Source organism: Bufo gargarizans, chromosome 8 (assembly GCF_014858855.1).
Source record: "Bufo gargarizans isolate SCDJY-AF-19 chromosome 8, ASM1485885v1, whole genome shotgun sequence".
NCBI classification, from domain to species: Eukaryota; Metazoa; Chordata; class Amphibia; order Anura; family Bufonidae; genus Bufo; species Bufo gargarizans.
Window position 1 is genome coordinate 63,414,387 of NC_058087.1, and position 26,602 is coordinate 63,440,988.

A 26,602-nucleotide genomic window follows, 5' to 3' on the forward strand; every position below is an offset into this window, starting at 1 on the left:
AATTGTAAGAATTGCTTCTAAACTTCTAAGTCTTCTAACGCCCTAAAAAAATAAAATGACATTTCCAAAATGATGCCAACATAAAGTAGACATATGGGGAATGTTAAGTAATAAATATTTTATTAGGTATCACTTTCTGTTTTAGACGCAGAGAAATTGAAATTTGGAAAATTGTGAATTTTTCCTAATTTTTGGTAAATTTGGGATTTTTTTATAAATAAAGGTGAAATATATTGACTCAAATATATGACTATCATGAAGTACAATGTGTCACGAGAAAACAATCTCAGAATGGCGTGGATAAGTAAAAGTGTTCCAAAGCTATTACCACATAAAGTGACGCATGTCAGATTTGAAAATTTTGACCTGGACACTGGGGCATCAATGACCCTTGGTCATGAAAGGGTTAATCACCCATGTAGATGGCAACGTTTCAGCTCATACAAGAGCCTTTCTCAAACAATGAACACAATACAAAAAGGGGTATATATAGGCCAACCCCTATGACATCACAATGCTTTTACCTGGAGTGCTGTCCGTTTTTTTTTTTTTGGTTTGTTTTTTCCATCTTCTATTGATGGGGTAAGCTGCTACATCCCTGGACATAGCACTCTCCTTGTGTTTTCTTCCAGTGCCGCCATTGTTTAGATACACATACCCCACATCCCCTGACGAAGCCACCGAGCGTGGCGAAACATGTCGGGAGGGGTGGTATGACGTCCTGTATTTTAAACAGTGCCTGAAATGTTAGGGACTAGTATAAAAAGAGTACGCTGCAGAGACAGCACCAGACATTGAGGAGTGGAATTGAGCATGCCACATGAGCGGTTTAGCGTGAACAGTGACTTCTATGGATGAAATAGAGCAGTCAGTAGCACAAAAGTGTAGAGTGTAGCCTAGAGACAAGTGAATTGAGCAGACTAGTGGCAGCTTCAAAAGTACACACAAACCTAGCAACATTGTTTCACTGTTGTCCAGCCTGAATATAAAGGCCGAACGATAAAAGGATCTTAATAGGAGCGCCCAATCTGCCATCACATTGTATGAATGCACAAACAAAGTAACAGCAGAGGCTTGTAAGTGCAGCTATACCCCATATAAATGAATGGGAGGCACTGCACTCCACAGTGGCTACATGTAACAAAGGCAAATACATTCATACACTCCAATTGTACCCTCCATCAGACACTGATAATTTTAATAGTTTTCTATAGTTGTTTGGTTCATTTATTTTAAAATAATAACTAATAAAGAAATATTTTTATTTTCAGTTAGGGACCCCTACAGGGAATTTAGGGTCTGAATAGACCATAGATGTGTCATTACTTATATATATATGTGCGCAATTTCTCAGGTCCTCACTGGTCTCTACTTCCTTGTCCTTCTAGACTCCAGCGATCTGAGTAGCCACACTTCCAGCGGGGACCCAACAGGCGTCAGATTGGGAGTGAGGTGATATGATTTATTTTATTATTTAAAGGGGTTATTCTGGACTTTATATTGATGACCTATCCTTAGGATAGGCCATAAATATCAGATAGGTGGGTGTCTGACATCTGGGACCCCCATCAATCAGCTGTTATAAGAGCCCAGGTGCTCCACAAGTGTTGCAGCCTCTTCCAAGGCCATTGATGCCACTGTACATGGGTCCCATGGCCAGCTGTAGCTCAGCCCGATTCAAGTCAACGGGGCTAGGCTGCAATACCAAGCACAGCTGCCATACGAAGTACGGCCCTGTGCATGGAAAGCTGCCGGGAGCCTGCAGCGCTGAGGACAGGTCATCATCATCATCTTTGCCAGGATAACCCCTTTAAGCCAATATGAATACATTTTACCAGACAAACAACCCCTTGAAAGAGCAGAATTGTCTCTAATATCTAAAATCAAAAATTACAGTTAGGGTCCATTCACACGTCTGTTTCTTTCCTGATCTGTTCCGATTTTTTGCGGAACAGATCTGGACCCATTCATTTTCAATGGGTCCTGAAAAAAAAATCTGACATTGTGCTTGAAAATGAATGGGTCCAGATCTGGTCCAGATCTGTTCCGCAAAAAACGGAACAGATCAGGAAAGAAACAATGGACGTGTGAATGGACCCTTAGACTGAATCCCTGCTTCCAGGTGAATTAAACAAGGTCTTATGAATCCACAATTGGAGAAGGAAAAACTCCCAGGGGCCGTCCACATGGCAGAATTTGCTGTCAGAATTCTGGTGCAGACACTGCGGCAAAACTCCTGCGGCAGCTACGCGGCGTTTGACTCCCATTGTTTTCAATGCGAGGCAGCGCTGTAGTTTGCAGGCTACCGGTTTAAAGGCATGATCGTGCCAAGAAAGAACACGTCCGTTCTCGGTGTGGTGTCCGGTAGAACGCCAAGGCGGGTGTCCACTTGCAGTTTAGCTGCATTCAATGGCACTAAGCTGTGAGAGCGTCTGCTGCATTCATAATGACCAACCACAGCAGAAACCGCAGCACTTTGTCGCGGAGTACCCAGTGGATTTTGACAGCGTCAAATCCGCTGTGTGAACGTACCCTTAAGCATCTACTAACATTTAGGAGCAGGTGGGTGTTTCCTACAGAAGTAATAGATTCAGTTCTCAAAAGTACATACTCATTTTTAATGGGGAACAGGTTGCATGTGACTACCTTAGATAAATAAAAATGTTGTACCTTGCAGCAAGTTTGTATGTTTCCACTTCTTTCTTTAAACTCTTTATCTCGGAGTCTAACATCTGGTTGTGAGCATAAACATCTGGGACAAAGCCAGCAGCTTCTGGCTGCAGGAGGCCTTTCTGCATCATTTCATACCTAGAGGAACCACAAGAAAATCTAATTATTCTCCAAACACATATACGGTACTCTAAAATATGGAAAACAATTATTATTACCATGTTATGATATATACTGAGCTTCAATGGGTTTTCTGGGAAGGCCCCTGGTCTGCAGGTTCACACTTAAGAACACCAATAGTCAAACCAACTAATAGCCCCATACAAATAAACATGAAACATAATATATATATTAAAAAAAAATACTATCACAAAGGGAAACAAGATGGATCGTAATGTTGAAAACGGAGATCCCCTGGGGTTTAAATGAAGCAGTAACTTATAGGTCTTTTCTTTAATTGCGCTTTTTCATTGTATATTTTTGTATGTGGGACATGATATGTCTGTGTGTGGGGCGTCTCTCTAGTTTTCGGTTTTATTTAAATAACTTGACTGTAAACTGTAATTTTATGTTTTTCTTTCTTTTTCTGAATCAGCACCTGTGAGGCCAGTATATTCTTAGAAGCCATGTTGTATTATTTTTTCTAGAAGAGAGACTTCAAGTGGAGAGGATATCCTCTATGTTGTGCACAAGACAACTTAGACTAAACAATAACAATATTCAGTATTTAATATATTATGTTTAATGTGTATTTCTATGGGGCTATTGGTTGGTTCGACTATTGGTGCTCTTGTATTATGGACTAGACCCCCTAGGATATTGTTTTATATGGTCTCAGGTATTGTTTGGTCCTGCAGGTTCACACTTACCTGCTCTCATCTGCTCTGGTCCTTCATGCTGACTCGTGTTCCTCCATCTTCCCGTCCAAGGCTTTTTGCCTTCTGAACAGGGGGATACATATGGCCATGTGTGCTGCTACAGCCAATAATGGACTTCAGCAGTGACGTGAGCAGGTAAGTATGAAACTTTCAATAGGCTAGAGACCTTCTCTTAAAACTTAAAGGCATTGGCCTTTCTCATGTTATTGTTGACAAATGTATTCATTAGATGATTATATGACACTTACTAATATAGCCTTTGTTGAAATTCTGCACCATTTTCTATATTTTATAAGGTGTGCCCCCATAGTTTACAAAGCCTTTTGTGATGTCTCCTGGATTCAAACACACTCCACCTGCAGCAAGTGCAGACGTCAGGGGCAGAGTATCTGAATGGAGGAGACATCACATGGAGGTGATCTGCTTGGTCACATGACCCTCCATCAGCAGCCATTGTATGGACAGGACCTCGGTGTGGACAGCAAAAAATCATACCTTATCAAATATAGAAAAATGGTGCAGAATTTTACCAAAAGGTTATATTAGCAAGTACCATATAATCATCTTACAAACATATTAATCAATAATGACCAGAATGTGGCCAGATCCTTTAATATTCCTGGAAAACCACTTTAAAGGGGTGTTCCTACAAGACTAAGTCAGTCCACTAGATAAGGAGTAACTGTTTTATCAATGGGGATTCAACAGCTGAGATCACCGACTATCATGAAAATGGGGGCCCGTGTCCCATTCACCGCTCAACGAAAACACCAGACAGAGCAGGGCGTGGTATTTAGTCATCTCCAGCACTCCCATGGAGATGACTAGATCAGTAGTCAGCATGCTCGACCTGCTGCTACATACATAGAGGCACCGGACCCCTGGGGGTCCCAGCCAGTAATCGATGGCTGTAACCTTGACAAGTGATTAATACATCTACAAACTACCAGCAACATTCCTGTGAATTCCCAATGTTTTCCCATCAAGGTCTTTACTGTTTTTAAATACTGTGGACCTCCAAAATAAAGTGGCACTCCTGGAGATCCAGCTGGTGTAGGGAGTCTTACAGGCAACGCTCCCTGGGAAAAAAGTATGGAACTTAGATCTGGAACAGAAGGAAGCCGGTCTCTATAATGCTTGCTACCTGTGGATTGGTACTCTGGAAGTTAATGTCCAACACATTAAAGTGAATCCAAACCTGACCACATCTTTGATCAGGGTCTTTGTTTGTATGTTCTCACTGTACAAGTTCTATGTAATTACCTATATTCTAAAATGACATGAAATGTCAGGCAAACCAAAAAGATACCCACCAGTAGAGGACAGACAACTTAAAAAACTGTAGAAAACTAAAGTAAACCTTTTGAGGGCCCACACTTATTATGGAACTGCACAAACTATCCGGTCATCAGTGAAAACAGTTCCAGGCAGGTTTAAAACTCCACATTTTTGGTCTGCAGGCCTGTCGACAGAATACAGGCTACCATTTCTAGCATTGTTTTTAACCTATGAAGCAAAAGACCCAGGTTGCCAAGGAAGTTACAGCAGACTGGTCCTTATCCTCCATTACAACACATGGACGATATAAAAACAGATGAGCTTGCTCACTGCTGGTGTCGTCCCAAAAATGACCAGAGAGAGTAACCAAACAGTCAATACTTCCTTTCCTTCTGGAAAAACAGTACTCCTATTCTTGATATTAGTGGGGGGTGTAACAGTCAGAACCTCTCTGTGTGATGGGAAAGCCAATTTAAAACACAATTAACAAAATTACAATCTGTGCAAAAAAAGTTCAAATTTAGCAAAAATGTCCAACGTCCCCGTTTTTCTTTATACATGACCTAAATATTCTTTCAAGCCTGTGATCCGCCTCTAGTAAATGCCACCGGCACATTAATTCAGGGCAGCGATCCATGTTTCCTCTGGCGTGTGGCATCTGTTTTCACTGGAACCAGGCATTGTGCTGGTAACAAAGCACCTTCTCACCCAGACTAAATGTCTGGCAATCCTAAAGCAGATGCCGCAATCCGCAATCTATTCTTGCTGTCCAAGTTCTATAATTATTTTAAAATGCTCAACCTTTGAAAAGTTTCTCTCTTTAAAAAAAAAAAAAAAAATCTAAAAAAGTCACCAGGTAAAACAAATCCTCGAGTTACTTTTTTGTATCTTTATGCCATTTTTTGTTTCAAGCTCAGTAACACTGACGATGTAGAAAATAATTTCTGTGGCTTGTAAGGCCTTCAGATGTTGCCATGGCAGAGAGAAGAACGTAAACCTACCATTCTGTCTGAAAGCATTCCAAGGTTTTCATCATCCCCATTTTAATCAGAAAATTACGAAGAAAATCATCCACTACTTCAGGTCTGTGAGACACGGGTCGCTGGGCGGAAAGGGGGGATCTCGGAGACTGCAAAAGGAAAAAAAAAATATATAAAAAAATTATACATAAACTACTGAATATAGACCATGAGTGAAAATATCAGACGCTTCCAATTCTGTTAATCTCTCCTAGTGGTGCCGACAAGGCTTTGATTCTCAGTTTGTAATTTTGCTTAATTGTATCACATGCTTTGCCAATAATTCGGAACAGGCACTGCGTCCAGAAGGCGATTTAGTCACATGTACACATATTCAGTGAAATACTGTGCGTGACAATGACACACTGGGAATGCTGAACATGACAATCTCTAAGAACATGATAGAGGGGCTCCTTGTTCCATTAGACAACGTGCTCCACTGAATGTTGCCAGCCAGGTTTGTGTCGATGTATACACCTGGACCCTGCAAAGTAGATTTAGAGACAAGTGGGACATAATGTACTGGTGTGTGGCACCTCCTTCTAGTGACAGGTGGGTACCTCAGGAGGACCACCATAGGTACTGTCTAGGAAATTATAGGTCATGAGTAAAAAAACTAAAAACATTAGACCACCAACAAGTCCAAGTGTGCCTTCACGATATGCACTGTACAACGCCAGCAGCCTCTCCTGCAAAGTGCCTACTGCTCACAGCCTGCCCATTCTACCACATTTCTAATTCTGGTGGTCTAGGCGCAGGTCAACCTTATGCACTTGATGATCAGCAGCGGTCCCGGTTGTCAGACCCCCACCGATCAAATGCTGATGACCTAGTCAGAGGACAGATTAGCAATTACAACCAGTCGGATACCTCCTTTAATACTTGTCCATTTAACTGTGCAATAAATTTTATCAGAAATGCTCTTATAAAGATTCTCATCCCCTTAAATTCATATAAAATGTTTCATACCTTTCATTGCAGAAAGCGGCTCACTGGTAGGTATTGATTTTTGTGCAAGACAGCAACTTGTTCTTAGGATAGGTCATCAGTATCTGATCTCATCAGCCGCGTCGCACCCCCACAATCAGATATGACCTATTAGTTGTAAAGAGTTGGAAAACTCTTAAAATATTGGATTCTATATAATTAAAAAGGAGGATTTTCCTAGACTAACGCGTTGATGACATATCTTTAAGATAGGTCATTAATGTCAGATTGGTTGGCAGCCAGATCCTGGCACCCCTGCTGATGAGCCTGGGGATGGAACCACGTACCGGAACTACCTACCTCCGTCTACTGTGCCGTAGCCATGCCCAGTTACTGCAGCACTTCTCCCATTTAAGTGAATGGGAGCATCTTTGCAGTAACCAGTCACAGATTCTACGCACCTGCAAATAGTACAAATACAGAAACTAAAAAGGTGAAGCCCAGCACAACCGGCAACATTAAAGAGGTTGTACAAGTTGGGCTACTTTCACACTTGCATTTTGGGCGGATCTGTCATGGATCTGCAAAAACTGATCCTTTACAATAATACAACCGCATGCATCCGTCATGAACGGATCCGTTTGTATCATCTGTAGCATAGCCAAGACGGATCAGTCTTGAACACCATTGAAAGTCCATTGGGAGACTGATCCGTTTTCTATTGTGCCAGATTGTGTCAGACAAAAAGTTTGGCTCAGTTTCGTCAGCGTTTTGGTGTCCGCCTCCAGAGCGGACTGGAGACTGATCGGAGGCAAACTGATTCATTCTGAGTGGATCCTTTTCCATTCAAAATGCATTAGAGCGAAACTGATCCGTTTTGACCGCTTGTGAAAGCCCATGACGGGTCTCACAAACGGAAAGCCAAAACGCCAGTGTGAAAGTAGCCTTAAACAAATATTCAGACGGCCGTAAATGTGGTAAAATAAAAAAGAATGAATACCCACTCCTTTTCTCTGATGCTTCCAGTGCTCTGCTCCGGTCCTCCATGCTGCGGACATCATCTTCGTGGGAGCAGTGGTGACACAAGTGCAGCATCACTGGCCTCAGCAGTACACAGGACGTCATCGCAGAGGCCACTGATAGGCTGCAGCATTTTTTTAATTTAACTCTGACAACTCCTTTAAGAATTAACGTTCGCAAACACTGATGTGCAGGCATCATTAAAGGGACTGTCACCCCGATTTTGGACTATTCTCTCCAGTAATACATGCTTAGTGCTGCAGATAAAGGCGTCCAGAACACTTTATTTTCCTGCTGCCCCTGGTTCATCCACTGTCAGCGCTCAAAGCTGCACTGAAATATACAGTCCGGACTGCTGTTCTAACACAATGGAGAGGACACATGTGCGCATGGACAGCAGTCCTGACAATGGATTTCAACTCAGATCTCAGTGCTGACAATGGGGGAACAAGGGCACTAGGAAAATAAAAAATAGTGATCTGGACTCCTTATTTGTAGTACTACTCATGTATTACTGTAGATAACGGTCCAGAATCGGGGCGGCAGCTTCCCTTTAACAGTAAGTAAAAAGATGCATATGAATAAAATGATACATACACCCGATTCATAGTCTTGCTGAACCCAAAATACATGGGAGATTACACAACACCAGCATGGCGACACCTTTCCCAGCAAGCTGACTTTCCACATGCCTTCTCCATGGGTTATTAAATTAATTACCAAGAAATGTACTGTCAGGGGGGACAACATAAAAAAAGGAAAAAAAAAGTGTGGTTTCAATCTGTCGTAGTGAGATTACATGTTGCGATTTAATTACTGGCAAAAAAGTCACTAGGGCAAAATCTCATTAACGTTTCCCTCGCAGTGTAGCCATGGAGGGGCCCGCTACATATTCGGAGATAGCAGGCGAGTACGATGGTCATGACTGTGCGGGGCCTTACAGGAGGTGAAAAAAAAGTAACCCTTTGTTATCTCCATGGAACCAAAATGTGCTCTTATTTTTACACAGCAGAATCTATTCTTACAATTTTGTTGTTCTTCACTATTATAATTGCACTTTTACTATCCAGACATTACATGCAGTTCCCCAACGCCTTCTGGTCAACCAGCTTCTTCAGATAACAATTATGTCAGCGACTACCCCTAAAGCCTGCTGTTTATGGGGGACTATAGTTATTCTATGGAGCTCACGTAACAGGATATCATGAAACAGGCAGCAGCGGAGCCAGGTTACACTGAGAGGTACTGGCTGTTCTGACTACGAATATGAGGGATGGCTTACAGATTCCCCCTCAGAATCAGGTAATCTCCAGATGACTTACTGTAATATCAAAAAACTAATGAACGTGCAGTAGAGCAGCTATGAAGAACTCCTTTAGCGTGCTCCGTTAAATATCCTGACACCAAGTCAAAGCTCCACGAATCTTAATCAAATTTTATTTTATTTTTTTAAATGGACCATCGTGTTCCAGAGAGTACTGTCTCTTGCCTTGTTTATGAAAGTAGGTTAGGAGTACTACATTCCTACTGATTTCAATGGGATTGAAATGCTCATGAGCTTCAAAACGAGAGAAAAAAAAAAAAAAATGAAATTTAACAGAGCTTACAAAAAAGTCTGATGAAATGTCAGATGATATTCAAAAGGTACATCTACCCATCAAAGCCTGCTCTCTGTTAAAGGGGTTGTCTCATCATGGACAATGGGGGGCATATCGCTAGGATATGCCCCCCCTTGTCCTATAGGTGCGGATCCGCACCTATATCGAGAATGGAGCCCCGCAAGTGAAGGAAATCGCACCGCGCGTGCGCAGCCGCCCTGCATTTTCTATGGGGCCGGCGAAAATAGCCAAATACTGGCTAGGCAATTTCCGTCGGCCCCATAGAAATGAATGGGAGCAGCGCATGCGCAGTACGCTCTCATTCATTTCTATGGGGAGCCGGCTTGGTGGTGGCCAGACCGGAGTACTCCAGCCACCTTGCGGGGCTCTGTTCTCAATATAGGTGTGGGTCCCAGCGGTGTGACCCGCACCTGTAAGACAATGGGGGCATATCCTAGCGATATGCCTCCATTGTCCATGATGAGACAACACCTTTAAGGTCACCTTTGTTTGCAATGGGAGAAATTCAGATACAGAGACTATATTGTGGAACTATATATAACTCAATTAGCTAATATACCACCAAACGTACACTTTATATGGTCATTAAACTCAAACTCCATCTTACCTACATCCGGTACCTGCATTAGCGTAAACAAATGTTGCCTGTAATCCATCATTCCAGAAGTTGTCCTTAGTGTAGTGAGTATATACAAGAGGAAATCGAGGAAAAACCTCTTATTACGGAGGGTACAGTATGAACCCAATGGACAAACTAAACGGTTTCAGTTTGGCCTAGTCGTAAGGGCGCTATCCTGGCAATCACCTGCTTTTCACCCTGTAACCCTTATATAGGGATTTGTACATCACTGCAGGAATACGTCGACCGGTCCAAAAAGGTGGAAGCATGGGAAAAAATTTGCAAGGAACGTTTTCTGACCGCTTGGGAGAGTAGTCAATGCCACAGTCGGCAGAGGTTGGGTAAGTAAAGTGGACAGTCTATACATGTTTGATCCTAGCTGTCCTCCCTAGCCTAGCCCATGGCATACATTATCTTCTGCAAGATTGTATAGTTTGGTAATGGTTTGTTTTTTGTATGTTTATTAAAAGTTAAAGTAGTAAAGAGTCGCTGGAGGAGCTGCCGGGACCAGTACCGGAAACAAATACATCATTAACGCCGCAGTGGGTCCGGAGCAAGTTTGAAAAGGCCCTATCGTTTTTCGGAGCAACTTATGTTCCTGCAGCGGTAATAGAGCAGCGTCTGTAAGTACATTATAACCAATAACGACTACGTATTTATCCATACACACAGTATGTTCATTATGTGAGTAATGTAATTTGTACAAATGTGTAAATTAGAAATGTCATAGACAATAGCAACCAATCCGATTCCTCCTTATATTTGCATAAGAAGTTGAAAAATAGTCCAAGTGGAATCGGATTATTTGCAAAGGACAGCTATACGACTTCTAATTTCCATAATGTATCTACATGACCCCATATGTAATATGTTGGTTAGTTTAAACCTGACCTGTCACCGCTCCTGACATGGCTTTTTAACCACTTCAGCCCCGCTAGCTGAAACCCCCTTCATGACCAGAGCACTTTTTACACTTCGGCACTACACTCCTTTCACCATTTATCGCTCGGTCATGCAACTTACCACCCAAATGAATTTTACCTCCTTTTCTTCTCACTAATAGAGCTTTTATTTGGTGGTATTTTATTGCTGCTGACATTTTTACTTTTTTTGTTATTAATCAAAATGTAACGATTTTTTTGCAAAAAAATGACATTTTTCACTTTCAGCTGTAAAATTTTGCAAAAAACACGACATCCATATATAAATTTTTCGACAAATTTATTGTTCTACATGTCTTTGATAAAAAAAAAAATGTTTGGGCAAAAAAAAAAAAAATGGTTTGGGTAAAAGTTATAGCGTTTACAAACTATGGTACAAAAATGTGAATTTCCGCTTTTTGAAACAGCTCTGATTTTCTGAGCACCTGTCATGATTCCTGAGGTTCTACAATGCCCAAACAGTAGAAAACCCCCACAAATGACCCCATTTCGGAAAGTAGACACCCTAAGGTATTCGCTGATGGGCATAGTGAGTTCATAGAACTTTATTTTTTGTCACAAGTTAGCGGAAAATGATGATGATTTTTTATTTTTTTTCCCTTACAAAGTCTCATATTCCACTAACTTGCGACAAAAAATAAAAAATTCTAGGAACTCACCATGCCCCTCACAGAATACCTTGGGGTGTCTTCTTTCCAAAATGGGGTCACTTGTGGGGTAGTTATACTGCCCTGGCAATTTAGGGGCCCAAATGTGTGAGAAGAACTTTGCAATCAAAATGTGTAAAAAATGACCGGTGAAATCCGAAAGGTGCACTTTGGAATATGTGCCCCTTTGCCCACCTTGGCAGCAAAAAAGTGTCACACATCTGGTATCGCCGTACTCAGGAGAAGTTGGGGAATGTGTTTTGGGGTGTCATTTTACATATACCCATGCTGGGTGAGAGAAATATCTTGGTCAAAATGCCAACTTTCCCTTTTTTTAATGGACAAAGTTGGCATTTGACCAAGATATTTTCTCTATCCAGCATGGGTATATGTAAAATGACACCCCAAAACACATTCCCCAACTTCTCCTGAGTACGGCGATACCAGATGTGTCACACTTTTTTGCTGCCAAGGTGGGCAAAGGGGCACATATTCCAAAGTGCACCTTTCAGGATTTTGCAGGCCATTTTTTACACATTTTGATTGCAAGGTACTTCTCACACATTTGGGCCCCTAAATTGCCAGGGCAGTATAACTACCCCACAAGTGACCCCATTTTGGAAAGAAGACACCCCAAGGTATTCCGTGAGGGGCATGGCGAGTTCCTAGAATTTTTTATTCTTTGTCACAAGTTAGCGGAAAATGATGATTTTATTTTTTTTCTCTTTTTTCCTTACAAAGTCTCATATTCCACTAACTTGCGACAAAAAATAAAAAATTCTAGGAACTCGCCATGCCCCTCACGGAATACCTTGGGGTGTCTTCTTTCCAAAATGGGGTCACTTGTGGCGTAGTTATACTGCCCTGGCAATTTAGGGGCCCTAATGTGTGAGAAGTACTTTGCAATCAAAATCTGTAAAAAAATTACCGGTGAAATCCGAAAGGTGCACTTTGGAATATGTGCCCCTTTGCCCACCTTGGCATCGAAAAAAAGTGTCACACATCTGGTATCGCCGTACTCAGGAGAAGTTGGGGAATGTGTTTTGGGGTGTCATTTTACATATACCCATGCTGGGTAAGAGAAATATCCTGGCAAAAGACAACTTTTCCCTTTTTTTATACAAAGTTGGCATTTGATCAAGATGTTTATCTCACCCAGCATGGGTATATGTAAAATGACACCCCAAAACACATTCCCCAACTTCTCCTGAGTACAGCGATACCAGATGTGTGACACTTTTTTGCAGCCTAGATGCGCAAAGGTGCCCAAATTCCTTTTAGGAGGGCATTTTTAGACATTTGGATCCCAGGCTTCTTCTCACGCTTTAGGGCCCCTAAAAAGCCAGGGCAGTATAAATACCCCACATGTGACCCCACTTTGGAAAGAAGACACCCCAAGGTATCCAATGAGGGGCCTGGCAAGTTCATAGAAATTTTTTTTTTTCGCATAAGTTAGCGGAAATTGATATTTTTTTTTTTTTCGCACAAAGTCTCACTTTCCGCTAACTTAGGACAAAAATTTAAATCTTTCATGGACTCAATATGCCCCTCAGCAAATACCTTGGGGTGTCTTCTTTCCAAAATGGGGTCAGTTGTGGGGTGTTTGTACTGCCCTGGCATTTGAGGGTCTCCGCAATCATTACATGTATGGCCAGCATTAGGAGTTTCTGCTATTCTCCTTATATTGAGCATACAGGTAATGAGATTTTTTTTTCCGTTCAGCCTCTGGGACTGAAAGAAAAAAATGAACGGCACAGATTTCTTCATTCGCATCGATCAATGTGGATGAAAAAATCTCTGCCAAAAAAAAAAAATGGAGGGGAAAGGCGTCTGCCAGGACATAGGAGCTCCGCCCTACATCCATACCCACTTAGCTCGTATGCCCTGGCAAACCAGATTTCTCCATTCACATCAATCGATGTGGATGAATAAATCATTGCCGGGATTTATTTTTATATATATATATATATATATATATATATATATATACATACAAAGTGCTTGCCAAAGCATAGGAACGCCGCCTCCTCCTCAGCTCGTATGCCTCGGCAAACGTATCTGTTCACTGCAGAGGAGAAAATCCCGTCTTGCAGCGCCGCATACACCGACTTGCGTGTAATCTGACAGCAGCGCAATGCTTCTGTCAGAATGCACATCGGTGCTGCAGCTAGTCGATCGGTTGGTCCACCTGGAAGGTAAAAAAAAGAAAAAAAAAAAAAGAAAAAAACAGGCCGCAACGCAATAATTTTATTAACTTTGCAACTAGAACATGTAACTTTAACTTTTTTAACTGAACATTAACGTGTTTGCTTACTGGTGTTTTTTTTTTTTTTTTTACCTTTATAGAACAAACCTCTCCTTCCCCATGGGTCAATGTGCAAAGCGCAAATCGCCCAAAGATGTGGCGAAGTGCGTTATGCACTTTGTCCCATGTGAAAGGAGACGTTTGCAGCAGCAGTGAGTGAATGGGCCCTAATAGCCCTGTGTGCCTGTCCTGGTGAGATGATCCCTATGCTAATAGTGTACCTGTGAGTGGTACTTCCGGAAACACTCTCCAAAGCATAGGGCAGGGTGGTCCGGACAGTCAGGACAGAAATAGCGGGTGTCACGCCTTATTCCACTCCTGCTACAGACACGACATCTTTTTCGGGGTGACGGTTGGGTTGAGGTACCAGGAACGACATTGGGGAAATGTCGCTCGTGTAGACGGCTAACTACACTGGTGGATTGGGGCCACGGAACCTCCTGGATACAGGAGGTTCTCGATGATCTCTTCCTGAAATTTGAGGAAGGATCCAGTTCTCCCAGCCTTACTGTAGAGAACAAAACTATTGTACAGAGCCAATTGAATTAAATATACAGACACCTTCTTATACCAGCGTCTGGTGCGTCGGGAAACTAAATACGGAGACAACATCTGGTCATTGAAGTCCACCCCTCCCATGTGAGGTTATAGTCGTGGACTGAGAGGGGCTTTTCAATGACACGGGTTGCTCGCTCAATTTGTATTGTCGTGTCTGCGTGAATGGAGGAGAGCATGTAAACGTCACGCTTGTCTCTCCATTTCACCGCGAGCAGTTCTTCGTTACACAGTGCGGCCCTCTGCCCCCTTGCAAGACGGGTGCTAACGAGCCGTTGGGGGAAGCCCGCGCGACTAGTTCGCAGCGGTACCACAGGCGCCAATCCGTTCTAGAAACAAATGCCTAAAGAGGGCCACACTTGTGTAAAAATTGTCCACATAAAGATGGTACCCCTTGCCGAATAAGGGTGACACCAAGTCCCAAACTGTCTTCCCACTGCTCCCCAGGTAGTCAGGGCAACCGACCGGCTCCAGGGTCTGATCTTTTCCCTCATAGATCCGAAATTTGTGGGTATAGCCTGTGGCCCTTTCACAGAGCTTATACAATTTGACCCCATACCGGGCGCGCTTGCTTGGGATGTATTGTTTGAAGCCAAGGCGCCCAGGTAAAATGTATCAGGGACTCGTCTACGCAGATGTTTTGCTCTGGGGTATACAATATCTGCAAATTTCTGGTTGAAATGGTCTATGAGGGGCCGAATTTTGTGGAGCCGGTCAAAAGCAGGGTGGCCCCTGGGACGGGAGGCGGTGTTGTCACTAAAGTGCAGGAAACGCAGGATGGCCTCAAAACGTGCCCTGGACATAGCAGCAGAGAACATGGGCATGTGATGAATTGGGTTCGTGGACCAATATGACCGCAATTCATGCTTTTTTGTCAGGCCCATGTTGAGGAGGAGGCCCAGAAAAGTTTTAATTTCGGAAACTTGGACTGGTTTCCACCGGAAAGGCTGAGCATAAAAGCTTCCCGGGTTAGCGGTGATAAATTGTGTGGCATATCTGTTTGTTTCGGCCACAACCAAGTCTAAGAGCTCCGCAGTCAAGAACAGCTCAAAAAATCCCAGGGCCGAACCGATCTGAGCGGTCTCAACCCGAACTCCAGACTGGGCAGTGAAAGGGAAAACTACGGGTGCGGCTGAAGTTGGGGACTGCCAATCAGGGTTTGCCAGCACCTCTGGGATTCTAGGGGCTCTACGGGCACGTCTTTGCGGTGGCTGCGACGGGGTCACTACTGCACGTGCCACCGTACCAGCTTTAACTGCCCTTCTGGTGCTCGCTACTTCACCAGGTTGTACGGCAGTGCTGGTACTAGGTCCAGGGAGGGCTGGGCTGCTGGTGTATGCCTCACCACGTAATCCGACAGCACCAGCCCCACTCTGCTGCTCTTGAAGCGGATCCTGCGCAACCTGTGGTCTAGCGACACGGGGCCGGGTACGCCTGGTGGTATCAGGGACCTCAGCCTCCTCGTCCGAACTTTGGGTCAGAGAGCCACTGCTTTCTACAGGTTCGTATTCTGACCCGCTGGATTCATCAGATGAGGGTTCCCACTCCTCATCCGACTGGGTCAGAAGCCTGTAGGCCTCTTCAGAAGAATACCCCGTTTGACATTTTGGGCAACTAAATTTAGGGGTATTCCCTGAGACTACCCAAGAAAAAAAAAAAGCAAGCCTGTCTTACAAAGGGGAGGCTAGCGAAGTACCGGAGGCCGCTGCGGTTGATAAAAAATATCAAAACTGATTTTTTTATCGCCGCAGTGCGTGTAAACTGATTGTGCAGTGATCAAAAAAAAATATTTTTTTTGTCACTGCGGTGGGGCGGGCGTGGGCGAACGCACGTGTGGGCGACCGATCAGGCCTGATCGGGCAAACACTGCGTTTTGGGTGGAGGGCGAACTAAAGTGACACTAGTACTATTATAGATCTGACCGTGATCAGTTTTGATCACTTCCAGATACTATAAAAGTACAAATGCTGATTGGCGATACGCTAATCAGCTAATAACGGACTGCGGTGCGGTGGGCTGGGCGCTAACTGATCGCTAACTACCTAACCAAGGGACCTAAACTATACTGAAACCTAACGGTCAATACCAGTGAAAAAAAAAAAAAGTGACAGTTTACACTGATCACTTTTTTCCTTTCACTAGTGATTGACAAAGGGGTGATCAAAGGGTTAATTGGGGTTCAGGGGGGTGATCTGGGGCTAAAGTGTGCTGTTTGGTGTACTCACTGTGAAGCCTGCTCCTCTGCTGGATCCAACCGACGAAAAGAACCAGCAGAGGAGCAGGCAGCCATATAACAGATCATATTTACAAATATGATCTGATATATGGCTCTGTGATTGGCTTTTTTGAAAATCATCAGCTTGCCAGCCGCGATCATTGGCTGGCAAGCTGATGACGAAATGGTCCTCTTCGAAATGCCGGCGCGAACTGCGCATGCGCGGGCCGCATAGCGCGTCATCTCGCGTCTCGTGAGATGACGCGTATATGCGTCGTTGTGCGCAGCGCTGCCGCCTCCGGACCGCACATCTGCGTTAGGCGGTCCGGAGGCGGTTAAATAGCTTTATGTATTCCCCATATAATAAGAATTCAGGAGCATCTATTCTTATGTAGTGGTGTTCCTTTATTATTCCTGCTAGAAGTTACAATTAAATTGCAAATTAGACTTTATTAATATAAGGGTACAGAGGGGTGTTAACAAGTTGGGGGGGGGGGGGGGGGGGGGAGGTTGTAGCTGCACTCATTCTATCCAATCAGTGCAGCCATGTTTATTTAGGTGTGCGGGTACACCCCAACTTCTTAACTAGCCCTCTGTACCCTTTTAAAACAGAAACAGCAAATCATGTTAGACTTTATAATTAATAAAGAAATGGCACAACATTGAGCCATAACAATAGATGTTCCAGAAATGTTATTACATGGGTAATACATGAAGTAAATAAATGACAAAATGTCAGGTCACGTTTAACCACTTCAGCCCCGCTAGCTGAAACCCCCTTCATGACCAGGCCACTTTTTACACTTCGGCACTACACTCCTTTCACCGTTTATCGCTCGGTCATGCAACTTACCACCCAAATGAATTTTACCTCCTTTTCTTCTCACTAATAGAGCTTTCATTTGGTGGTATTTTATTGCTGCTGACATTTTTACTTTTTTTGTTATTAATCAAAATGTAACGATTTTTTTGCAAAAAAATGACATTTTTCACTTTCAGCTGTAAAATTTTGCAAAAAAAACGACATCCATATATAAATTTTTCGCCAAATTTATTGTTCTACATGTCTTGTTCTACACCCAGCATGGGTATATGTAAAATGACACCCCAAAACACATTGCCCAACTTCTCCTGAGTACGGCGATACCAGATGTGTCACACTTTTTTGCTGCCAAGGTGGGCAAAGGGGCACATATTCCAAAGTGCACCTTTCAGATTTTGCAGGCCATTTTTTACACATTTTGATTGCAAGGTACTTCTCACACATTTGGGCCCCTAAATTGCCAGGGCAGTATAACTACGCCACAAGTGACACCCCACGGTATTCCGTGAGGGGCATGGCGAGTTCCTAGAATTTTTTATTTTTTGTCACAAGTTAGCGGAAAATGATGATTTATTTTTTTTTCTCTTTTTTCCTTACAAAGTCTCATATTCCACTAACTTGCGACAAAAAAAAAAAAAAGGGCCCAAAGAGATGCGCAAAGGGGCCCAAATTCCTTTTAGGAGGGCATTTTTAGACATTTGGATCCCAGACTTCTTCTCAAACTTTCGGGCCCCTAAAAAGCCAGGGCAGTATAAATACCCCACATGTGACCCCACTTTGGAAAGAAGACACCCCAAGGTATTCAATGAGGGGCATGGCGAGTTCCTAGAATTTTTTATTTTTTTTTGCATAAGTTTTTTTTGTTTTTTTCTCACAAAGTCTCACTTTCCGCTAACTTAGGACAAAAATTTCAATCTTTCATGGACTCAATATGCCCCTCACGGAATACCTTGGGGTGTCTTCTTTCCAAAATGGGGTCACATGTGGGGTATTTATACTGCCCTGGCTTTTTAGGGGCCCTAAAGCGTGAGAAGAAGTCTGGAATATAAATGTCTAAAAATGTTTACGCATTTGGATTCCGTGAGGGGTATGGTGCGTCCATGTGAGATTTTATTTTTTGACACAAGTTAGTAGAATATGAGACTTTGTAAGAAAAAACAAAAACAAACAAAAAATTTCCGCTAACTTGTGCCAAAAAAAATGTCTGAATGGAGCCTTACCAGGGGGGGTGATCAATGACAGGGGGGGGTAATCAATGACAGGGGGGGGGGTAATCAATGACAGGGGGGGGGTAATCAATGACAGGGGGGGGTAATCAATGACAGGGGGGGGGTAATCAATGACAGGGGGGGGGTAATCAATGACAGGGGGGGGTAATCAATGACAGGGGGGGGTAATCAATGACAGGGGGGGGTAATCAATGACAGGGGGGGGTAATCAATGACAGGGGGGGGTAATCAATGACAGGGGGGGGTAATCAATGACAGGGGGGTAATCAATGACAGGGGGGGGTGATCAATGACAGGGGGGTGATCAATGACAGGGGGGTGATCAATGACAGGGGGGTGATCAATGACAGGGGGGTGATCAATGACAGGGGGGGGTAATCAATGACAGGGGGGGTAATCAATGACAGGGGGGGTAATCAATGACAGGGGGGGGTAATCAATGACAGGGGGGGGGTAATCAATGACAGGGGGGGGTAATCAATGACAGGGGGGGGTAATCAATGACAGGGGGGGGTAATCAATGACAGGGGGGGGTAATCAATGACAGGGGGGGGTAATCAATGACAGGGGGGGGTAATCAATGACAGGGGGGGGTAATCAATGACAGGGGGGGTGATCAATGACAGGGGGGTGATCAATGACAGGGGGGTGATCAATGACAGGGGGGTGATCAATGACAGGGGGGTGATCAATGACAGGGGGGTGATCACCCATATAGACTCCCTGATCACCCCCCTGTCATTGATCACCCCCCTGTAAGGCTCCATTCAGACGTCCGTATAATTTTTACGGATCCATGGATCGGATCCGCAAAACACATGCGGACGTCTGAATGGAGCCTTACAGGGGGGTTATCAATGACAGGGGGTGATCAGGGTAATCAGGCTGATCACCCCCCTGTCACTGACCACCCCCCCTGTAAAGGCTCCATTCAGACATCCGCATGATTTTTTACGGATCCATGGATACATGGATCGGATCCACAAAATGCATGCGGACGTCTGAATGGAGCCTTACAGGGGGGTTATCAATGACAGGGGGTGATCAGGGTAATCAGGGTGATCACCCCCCCTGTAAGGCTCCATTCAGACATCCGCATGATTTTTTACGGATCCATGGATACATGGATCGGATCCACAAAATGCATGCGGACGTCTGAATGGAGCCTTACAGGGGGGTTATCAATGACAGGGGGTGATCAGGGTAATCAGGGTGATCACCCCCCTGTCACTGATCACCCCCCCTGTAAGGCTCCATTCAGACATCCGCATGATTTTTTACGGATCCATAAAACGCATGCGGACGTCTGAATGGAGCCTTACAGGGGGGTTATCAATGACAGGGGGGTGATCAGGGAGTGTATATGGGTGATCACCCGCCTGTCATTGATCACCCCCTGTAAGGCTCCATTCAGACTTCCGCATGTGTTTTGCGGATCCGATCCATGTATCCATGGATCCGTAAAAATCATGCGGACGTCTGAATGGTGCCTTACAGGGGGGTGATCAATGACAGGGCGGTGATCAATGACAGGGGGGTGATCAGGGAGTTTATATGGGGTGATCAGGGGTTTATAAGGGGTTAATAAGTGACGGGGGGGGGGGTGAAGTGTAGTGTAGTGTGGTGTTTGGTGCGACAGGATCGACCACCAGAGGACTCAGGTAGGTCAGTACAAACAAAAGGGACCACCAGAGGACCAGGTAGGAGGTATATTAGACGCTGTTATGAAAACAGCGTCTAATATACCTGTTAGGGGTTAAAAAATTCGGATCTCCAGCCTGCCAGCGAGCGATCGCCGCTGGCAGGCTGGAGATCCACTCGCTTACCTTCCGTTCCTGTGAGCGCGCGCGCCTGTGTGCGCGCATTCACAGGAAATCCCGGCCCTCACGAGATGACGCGTATATGCGTCGTCGTGCGCAGGGCTGCCACCTCCGGACCGCACATCTGCGTTAGGCGGTCCGGAGGTGGTTAAAACAGTATTATGTAAAAAATGTATTTTGATGAGGATAGTAATATAATAAAAAATTGTTTAGGACAGGCATGCTCAACTTGCGGCCCTCCAGCTGTTGCACAACTACAACTCCCATCATTCCCTGACAGCCTACAGCTATCACCCTACAGAAGGGTATCGTCGGAGTTGCCCTTCTGTAAGTTTTACAACAGCTGGAGGGCAGCAGGTTGAGCATTCCTGGTTTAGAACATATTGGTGTGTTCATATATTAATCTACATGTTATGTTTCAATATTTTAGAACAAAGGAAAACCTTGAGGAGGCTGAACAGAGTGGTCCACGGCAGTCAAGAACCTGCGAGGAAGAGCCTCCCACCTCGCAAGATATGGAAGAAACTGCTGAAGGGACCAGAAGTTCGTCCCCCTCTCAGGCCCCAGTCTCTGCTGTGCCTCAACCCCCCACTCCCCAGTTTGGCATTACCAGGCCGCCGGCGCAGACAAATCCCTCCAGTTGAGGCTGGGACAAATAGCGAAGTTGTGGACAATTTGTCTCCAGCCTGGCAGGAGGATCATTTCGATTAGTTTGCGCGCAGTCTTGCACCATTTTTGGAGGAACCTGCCTCGAGAACCGAAGCGGCTCTTGGCATCGTTCTGTAGGCAGCAACTCCGCCTAATGAGCCTTTAGAAGTCTTCCTCGCACTGGAAAATTGGCGCAGCCATGGGTACATGTCTGGCCCCCGGCAAGTGCCAATTTCCCAGATGCCACAGGGGCCCCCACAGTTGCCTCCCACTAGGGAATTTTATGGGAAACGTAGTGACCCATATGCCCAGTATCATGGCGACACGCCATATGGCCAGCCTGGCCCCTCCACATCCCGACCTGCCCCATCTTACCACTCTGGACCCCCTTCGCAACCCTCTTACCCTGGGCCCCAGTTTCAGGGACCAACGGGGTCACCGAGACGTTATTTTAATTTGTCATTTTTTTGTTTAAACATTGTTTTTCAAGCCTTTCCTGTCTTTATTATATACATTAATGTATTTATGTAGCACAAACACATAGAAAACAAACGTTTATTAGACATTTATATAACCTACATAAATTTAAATAGATAAACATAAATTTTGAAATCACTTACACACAAATCTAAAAACTTAGTTATAAACAATATCAACAAATTTACTAACGTCATTTTACAACTGCTATTCGGCTCGAGCATCACTATGCTCGATACATGGCCACCTTACAGCGATTGGCTGTCTGGAACAAGTCATCGGGTGCTACATAGCACCTGATGACTCATGTTCGGCTCATTTGTAGTCAGGGAGAGCTGCGCTTCAGAAAGGACAGAGAGAGTGTAGGGAGTCTGATCGCAATCAATTTAGTAGAAAAACTTTTCAAAGACCCAAAAGTCCTATTAAGGACTATTGTGTGTGGTGGCAGGCTGGCAGTATTTTATAGCTACAGTACAAATTTAAATTTTTCAATCATTTCCAATAATTAATAATGTTAATAAATTTATTGCGTTGCGGCCTGGTTTTTTTCATTTTTTTTTTACCTTCTAGGTGGACCAACCGATGAACCAGCTGCAGCACTGATGTGCATTCTGACAGAAGCATTGCGCTGCTGTCAGATTACACAAAAGTCGGTGTATGCGGCGCTGCAAGACGAGATTTCTCCTCTGCAGTAAAAAAGATACGTTTGCCGAGGCTTATGAGCTGAGGGCCGGTGTTCATATGCTTTAGCAAACATTTTGAATATTAAAAAAAAATTAAAAAAAATCCCGGCAATGATTTATTCATCCACATCGATTGATGTGAATGGATAAAATCAGGTTTGCCAGGGCATACAGGCTAAGTGGGTTTGGATGTTGGGCGGAGCTCCTATGTCCTGGCAGACGCCTTTCCCCTCATTTTTTTTGGCAGAGATTTTTTTTCATCCACATTGATCGATGCGAATGAAGAAATCTGCTGCCGTTCATTTTTTCCTTTCAGCCCAGAGGCTGAACGAAAAAGGAAAAAAAAAAAAAAACACACAACCACACACCTCTCATTACACGTATGCTCAATATAAGTAGAATAGCACAAACTCCTAATGCTGGCCATACATGTAATGATTGCAGAGACCCTCAAATGCCAGGACAGTACAAACACCTCACAAATGACCCCATTTTGGAAAGAAGATACCCTAAGGTATTCACTGATGGGCATAGTGAGTTCATAGAAGTTTTTATTTTTTGTCACAAGTTAGCGGAAAATGATTTTTATTTGTTTATTTTTTTTCTTACAAAGACTCATATTCCACTAACTTGTGACAAAAAATAAAAAAACTTACATGAACTCACTATGCCCATCATGAAATACCTTGGGGTGTCTTCTTTCCAAAATGGGGTCACATGTGGGGTATTTATACTGTCCTGGCATTTTAGGGGCCCTAAAGAGTGAGAAGTCTGGAATCCAAATGTCTAAAAATGCCCTCCTAAAAAAGGAATTTGGGCCCCTTTGCCCACCTAGGCTGCAAAAAAGTGTCACACATGTGGTATCGCCGTACTCAGGAGAAGTTGGGGAATGTGTTTTGGGGTGTCATTTTACATATACCCATGCTGGGTGAGAGAAATCTCTCTAAAATGACAAACTTTTTTTTTTTTTTTTTTTTTTTTATACAAAAAGGGAAAAGTTTACTTTTAGAGAGATATTTCTCACCCAGCATGGGTATATGTAAAAATACACCCCAAAACACATTGCCCTACTTCTTCTGAGTACGGCGATACCACATGTGTGACACTTTTTTGCAGTCTAGGTGGGCAAAGGGGCCCAAATTCTAAAGAGCACCTTTAGGATTTCACAGGGCATTTTTTTTTACACATTTGGATTTAAAACTACTTCTCACGCATTAGGGCCCCTAAAATGCCAAGGCAGTATAAATACCCCACAAGTGACCCCATTTTGGAAAGAAGACACCCCAAGGTATTTCGTGATGGGCATAGTGAGTTCATGGAAGTTTTTATTTTTTGTCACAAAGTAGTGGAATATGAGTATTTGTAAGAGAAAAAAAAATAAAAAAAATATTTTCCGCTAACTTGTGACAAAAAATAAAAAACTTCCATGAACTCACTATGCCCATCACCGAATACCTTAGGGTATCTACTTTGCGAAATGGGGTCATTTGTGGGGTGTTTCTACTGTCTGGGCATTGTAGAACCTCAGGAAACATGACAGGTGCTCAGAAAGTCAGAGCTGCTTCAAAATGCGGAAATTCACATTTTTGTACCATAGTTTGTAAACGCTATAACTTTTACCCAAACCAATAAATATACACTTATTGCATTTTCTTTTTTTTATCAAAGACATGTAGAACAATAAATTTAGAGAAAAATTTATATAGAAATGTAGGTTTTATTTGAAACATTTTACAACCGAAAGTGAAAATAAATTTTTGGGCAAAAAAAATAAAATAAAAAAATATAATAAAAATAAATAAATAAATAAATAAATAAATAAATGTAAATTTCGATTAATAACAAAAAAAAAGTAAAAGTCAGCAGCAATGAAATACCACCAAATGAAAGCTCTATTAGTGAGAAGAAAAGGGGGTAAAATTCATTTGGGTGGTAAGTTCTATGACCGAGCAATAAACCGTGAAAGTAGTGTAGTGCAGAATTGTAAAAAGTGGTCTGGTCATTAAGTGGGTTTAGGCTAGGGGAGCTGAGGTGGTTAATATGCGTAAGGCGAGCAGTAAAGGATGGGAAAGTGGCCGTGATGCTGATGGTTCACACAGAGGCCCTGGCCCTGGGCACATTGAAACTGTGCCTGCAGCCAGAGCAGAAGAAACACAATCATCCACAATACCTAGCTTCATGTCCCAATTTGCAGGGCGACGCAGGACAAAACTCTTTAAATCAGACCAGTGCGACCAGGTGGTCGGTTGGATTGCAGCAGATAATGCTTCCAGTCGGTTAAGCACCACGCTGTCTTCCACCAAGTCCAGTCGCAGTAGCCAAGAGTGGTCAACAGAATCCTCTCCCCGATTCTCCTTCCTCCCTCCTCTGGCCAAACAAGTGATCCCACACTTAGAAATTCTGAGGATCTCTTTTCATTGCCATTACTAGATATGGCCCTCTCGCCAAGCACGCTTGAAGAGGGACATGAGATCTTGTGCCCAGATTCCCAACCTCTTGAGCATCACAAGAACATGACACTGGGGAACGGCAATTAGTGTTTGAGGAGGTGGATGATGAGACACAGTTGCCAATGAGTCAACCGCAATTACTGTCTCAAGAGGTTGATGAAGAGGATGAGACACCGTTTTCAATCACTGAGGTTGTGGTTAGGCCCACAAATCAAGAGGATGATCAAAGTGAGGAAGTGGAAGAGGATGTGGTGGACAATGAGGTCACTGACCCAACCTGGGAAGGTGGAAAGTCGAGCGAGGACATCAGTACAGAGGGGGAAGGATCTGCAGCACCGCAGCAGGCTGGAAGAGGCACTGGGGTGGCAAAAGGGAGAAGGCGGGCCACACCAAACACTTCCACCTCCGAATTATCCATGTTCAGCACCAGTCAGCCATCAGCCGGTAGCCAGTAGCTGGAAGCAGTGTAGCACTGCAGTGGGGAATCGTCAACAGGCTGTGCTGAAGCCGATATGCTTAGGGGGACAAACAGCACACCGCCGCAGAGCTGTTGCAGGGGATAAGAGACCAGACCGAGCCGTGGCTCTCGCCACTCAACCTACAACCAGTCATGGGGGTTTGTGATAATGGCCCTCACTTGGTGGCGGCTTTGGAGCTCAGCAAGCTCAGACACATCCCATGCCTAGCCCACGTCTTAAACTAAGTGGTTCAGAGGTTTCCCAAAACCTACCCCAATTTGCCTAAGCTACTGGTGAAGGAGCGCCATGTGTGTGCACATTTCGGCAAGTCATCGACAGCTTCAGCTGGTCTGTCAACACTGCAGCAGCGCTTAAACTTACCAACTCACCAGGCTGTTGTGCGACGTGAGCACGCCCTGGAACTCCACATTTCACATGTTGGCCAGCAGAGGGCAGTAGTGGAATACCAGCTGCAACATGGTCGTCGCCTTTACAGTCAGCTTCCGCTAATCAGAAGCGAGGAGATGGTGAGCGGTGATAAATGCCATTATCAGCGTAACCATCCCACTTCTGTGTCTACTCAAACGCTCGCTGCTCAGAATTAAGGACGACGCTTTGCATGTGTGAAAAGGTGGAAATGGCAGAAGACATTACACAGGGTGATAGCCAGACCACCCTCTGTCCGTCTTCTCAGCGCGAATTGGACGATGAAGAGGAGCAGCAGGAGACGATTGCCTCCGCTACAGTGGGTAGTAGCCATGGAAGTTTAATTCCATCTGTTCAGCGTAGGTGAAGAGGAGATATAGAGTGATCCTCCTGATGACGACAGCAAAGTCTTGCCTGTTGGTACTCTGGCACACATGGCTGACTTCATGTTAGGCTGCCTTTACCGCTACCCACGCGTTATACGCATTTTAGACAACACAGATTACTGGGTGTTCACCCTTCTCGACCCCTGCTACAAAGAGAACTTCTCATCTCTCATTCCTCAGGTGGAGAGGACGAACAAAACGGTGCTATACCAGAAGGTCCTTGTTAAAAGAATTTCTCCAAAGTTGATAGGGCAGACATCCAAATGGATCGTCGCCGTTACGGGGACATGCAATCGCCCAGAGGCTATCTAAAGTCACCAATGCGGCAGCAGGCCCTTGCTCCAAATGTTTTTGAGGGTCACCAGCAGGCCATCAATCATAATTTTTCAAGGGTGTGTATGATGCCATCCCTTTTTGTGTAACAAAGGGTGTTTTGGAGTGCCTGTTCCTTTTAATTTTTGGCAGCCCTTTCACTTTATATACAAGTAAATATACATAAAAGAATGTTT

The 26,602-nt window shown here is 44.1% G+C and overlaps 1 protein-coding gene across 1 annotated transcript in view; it reads right to left on the reverse strand.

The window, feature by feature from the left end:
- SPAG16 (sperm associated antigen 16) overlaps positions 1 to 26,602 on the reverse strand; it is a 1,034,764-nt gene that overhangs the window by 986,650 nt on the left and 21,512 nt on the right. Inside the window, exons 4-5 of the mRNA XM_044304163.1 lie at positions 5,828 to 5,955; positions 2,671 to 2,808 (exon numbers count right to left, since the gene is read on the reverse strand). Coding sequence (XP_044160098.1) covers positions 2,671 to 2,808; positions 5,828 to 5,955 — 266 coding nt within the window. The remainder of the gene's footprint in view (positions 1 to 2,670; positions 2,809 to 5,827; positions 5,956 to 26,602) is intronic.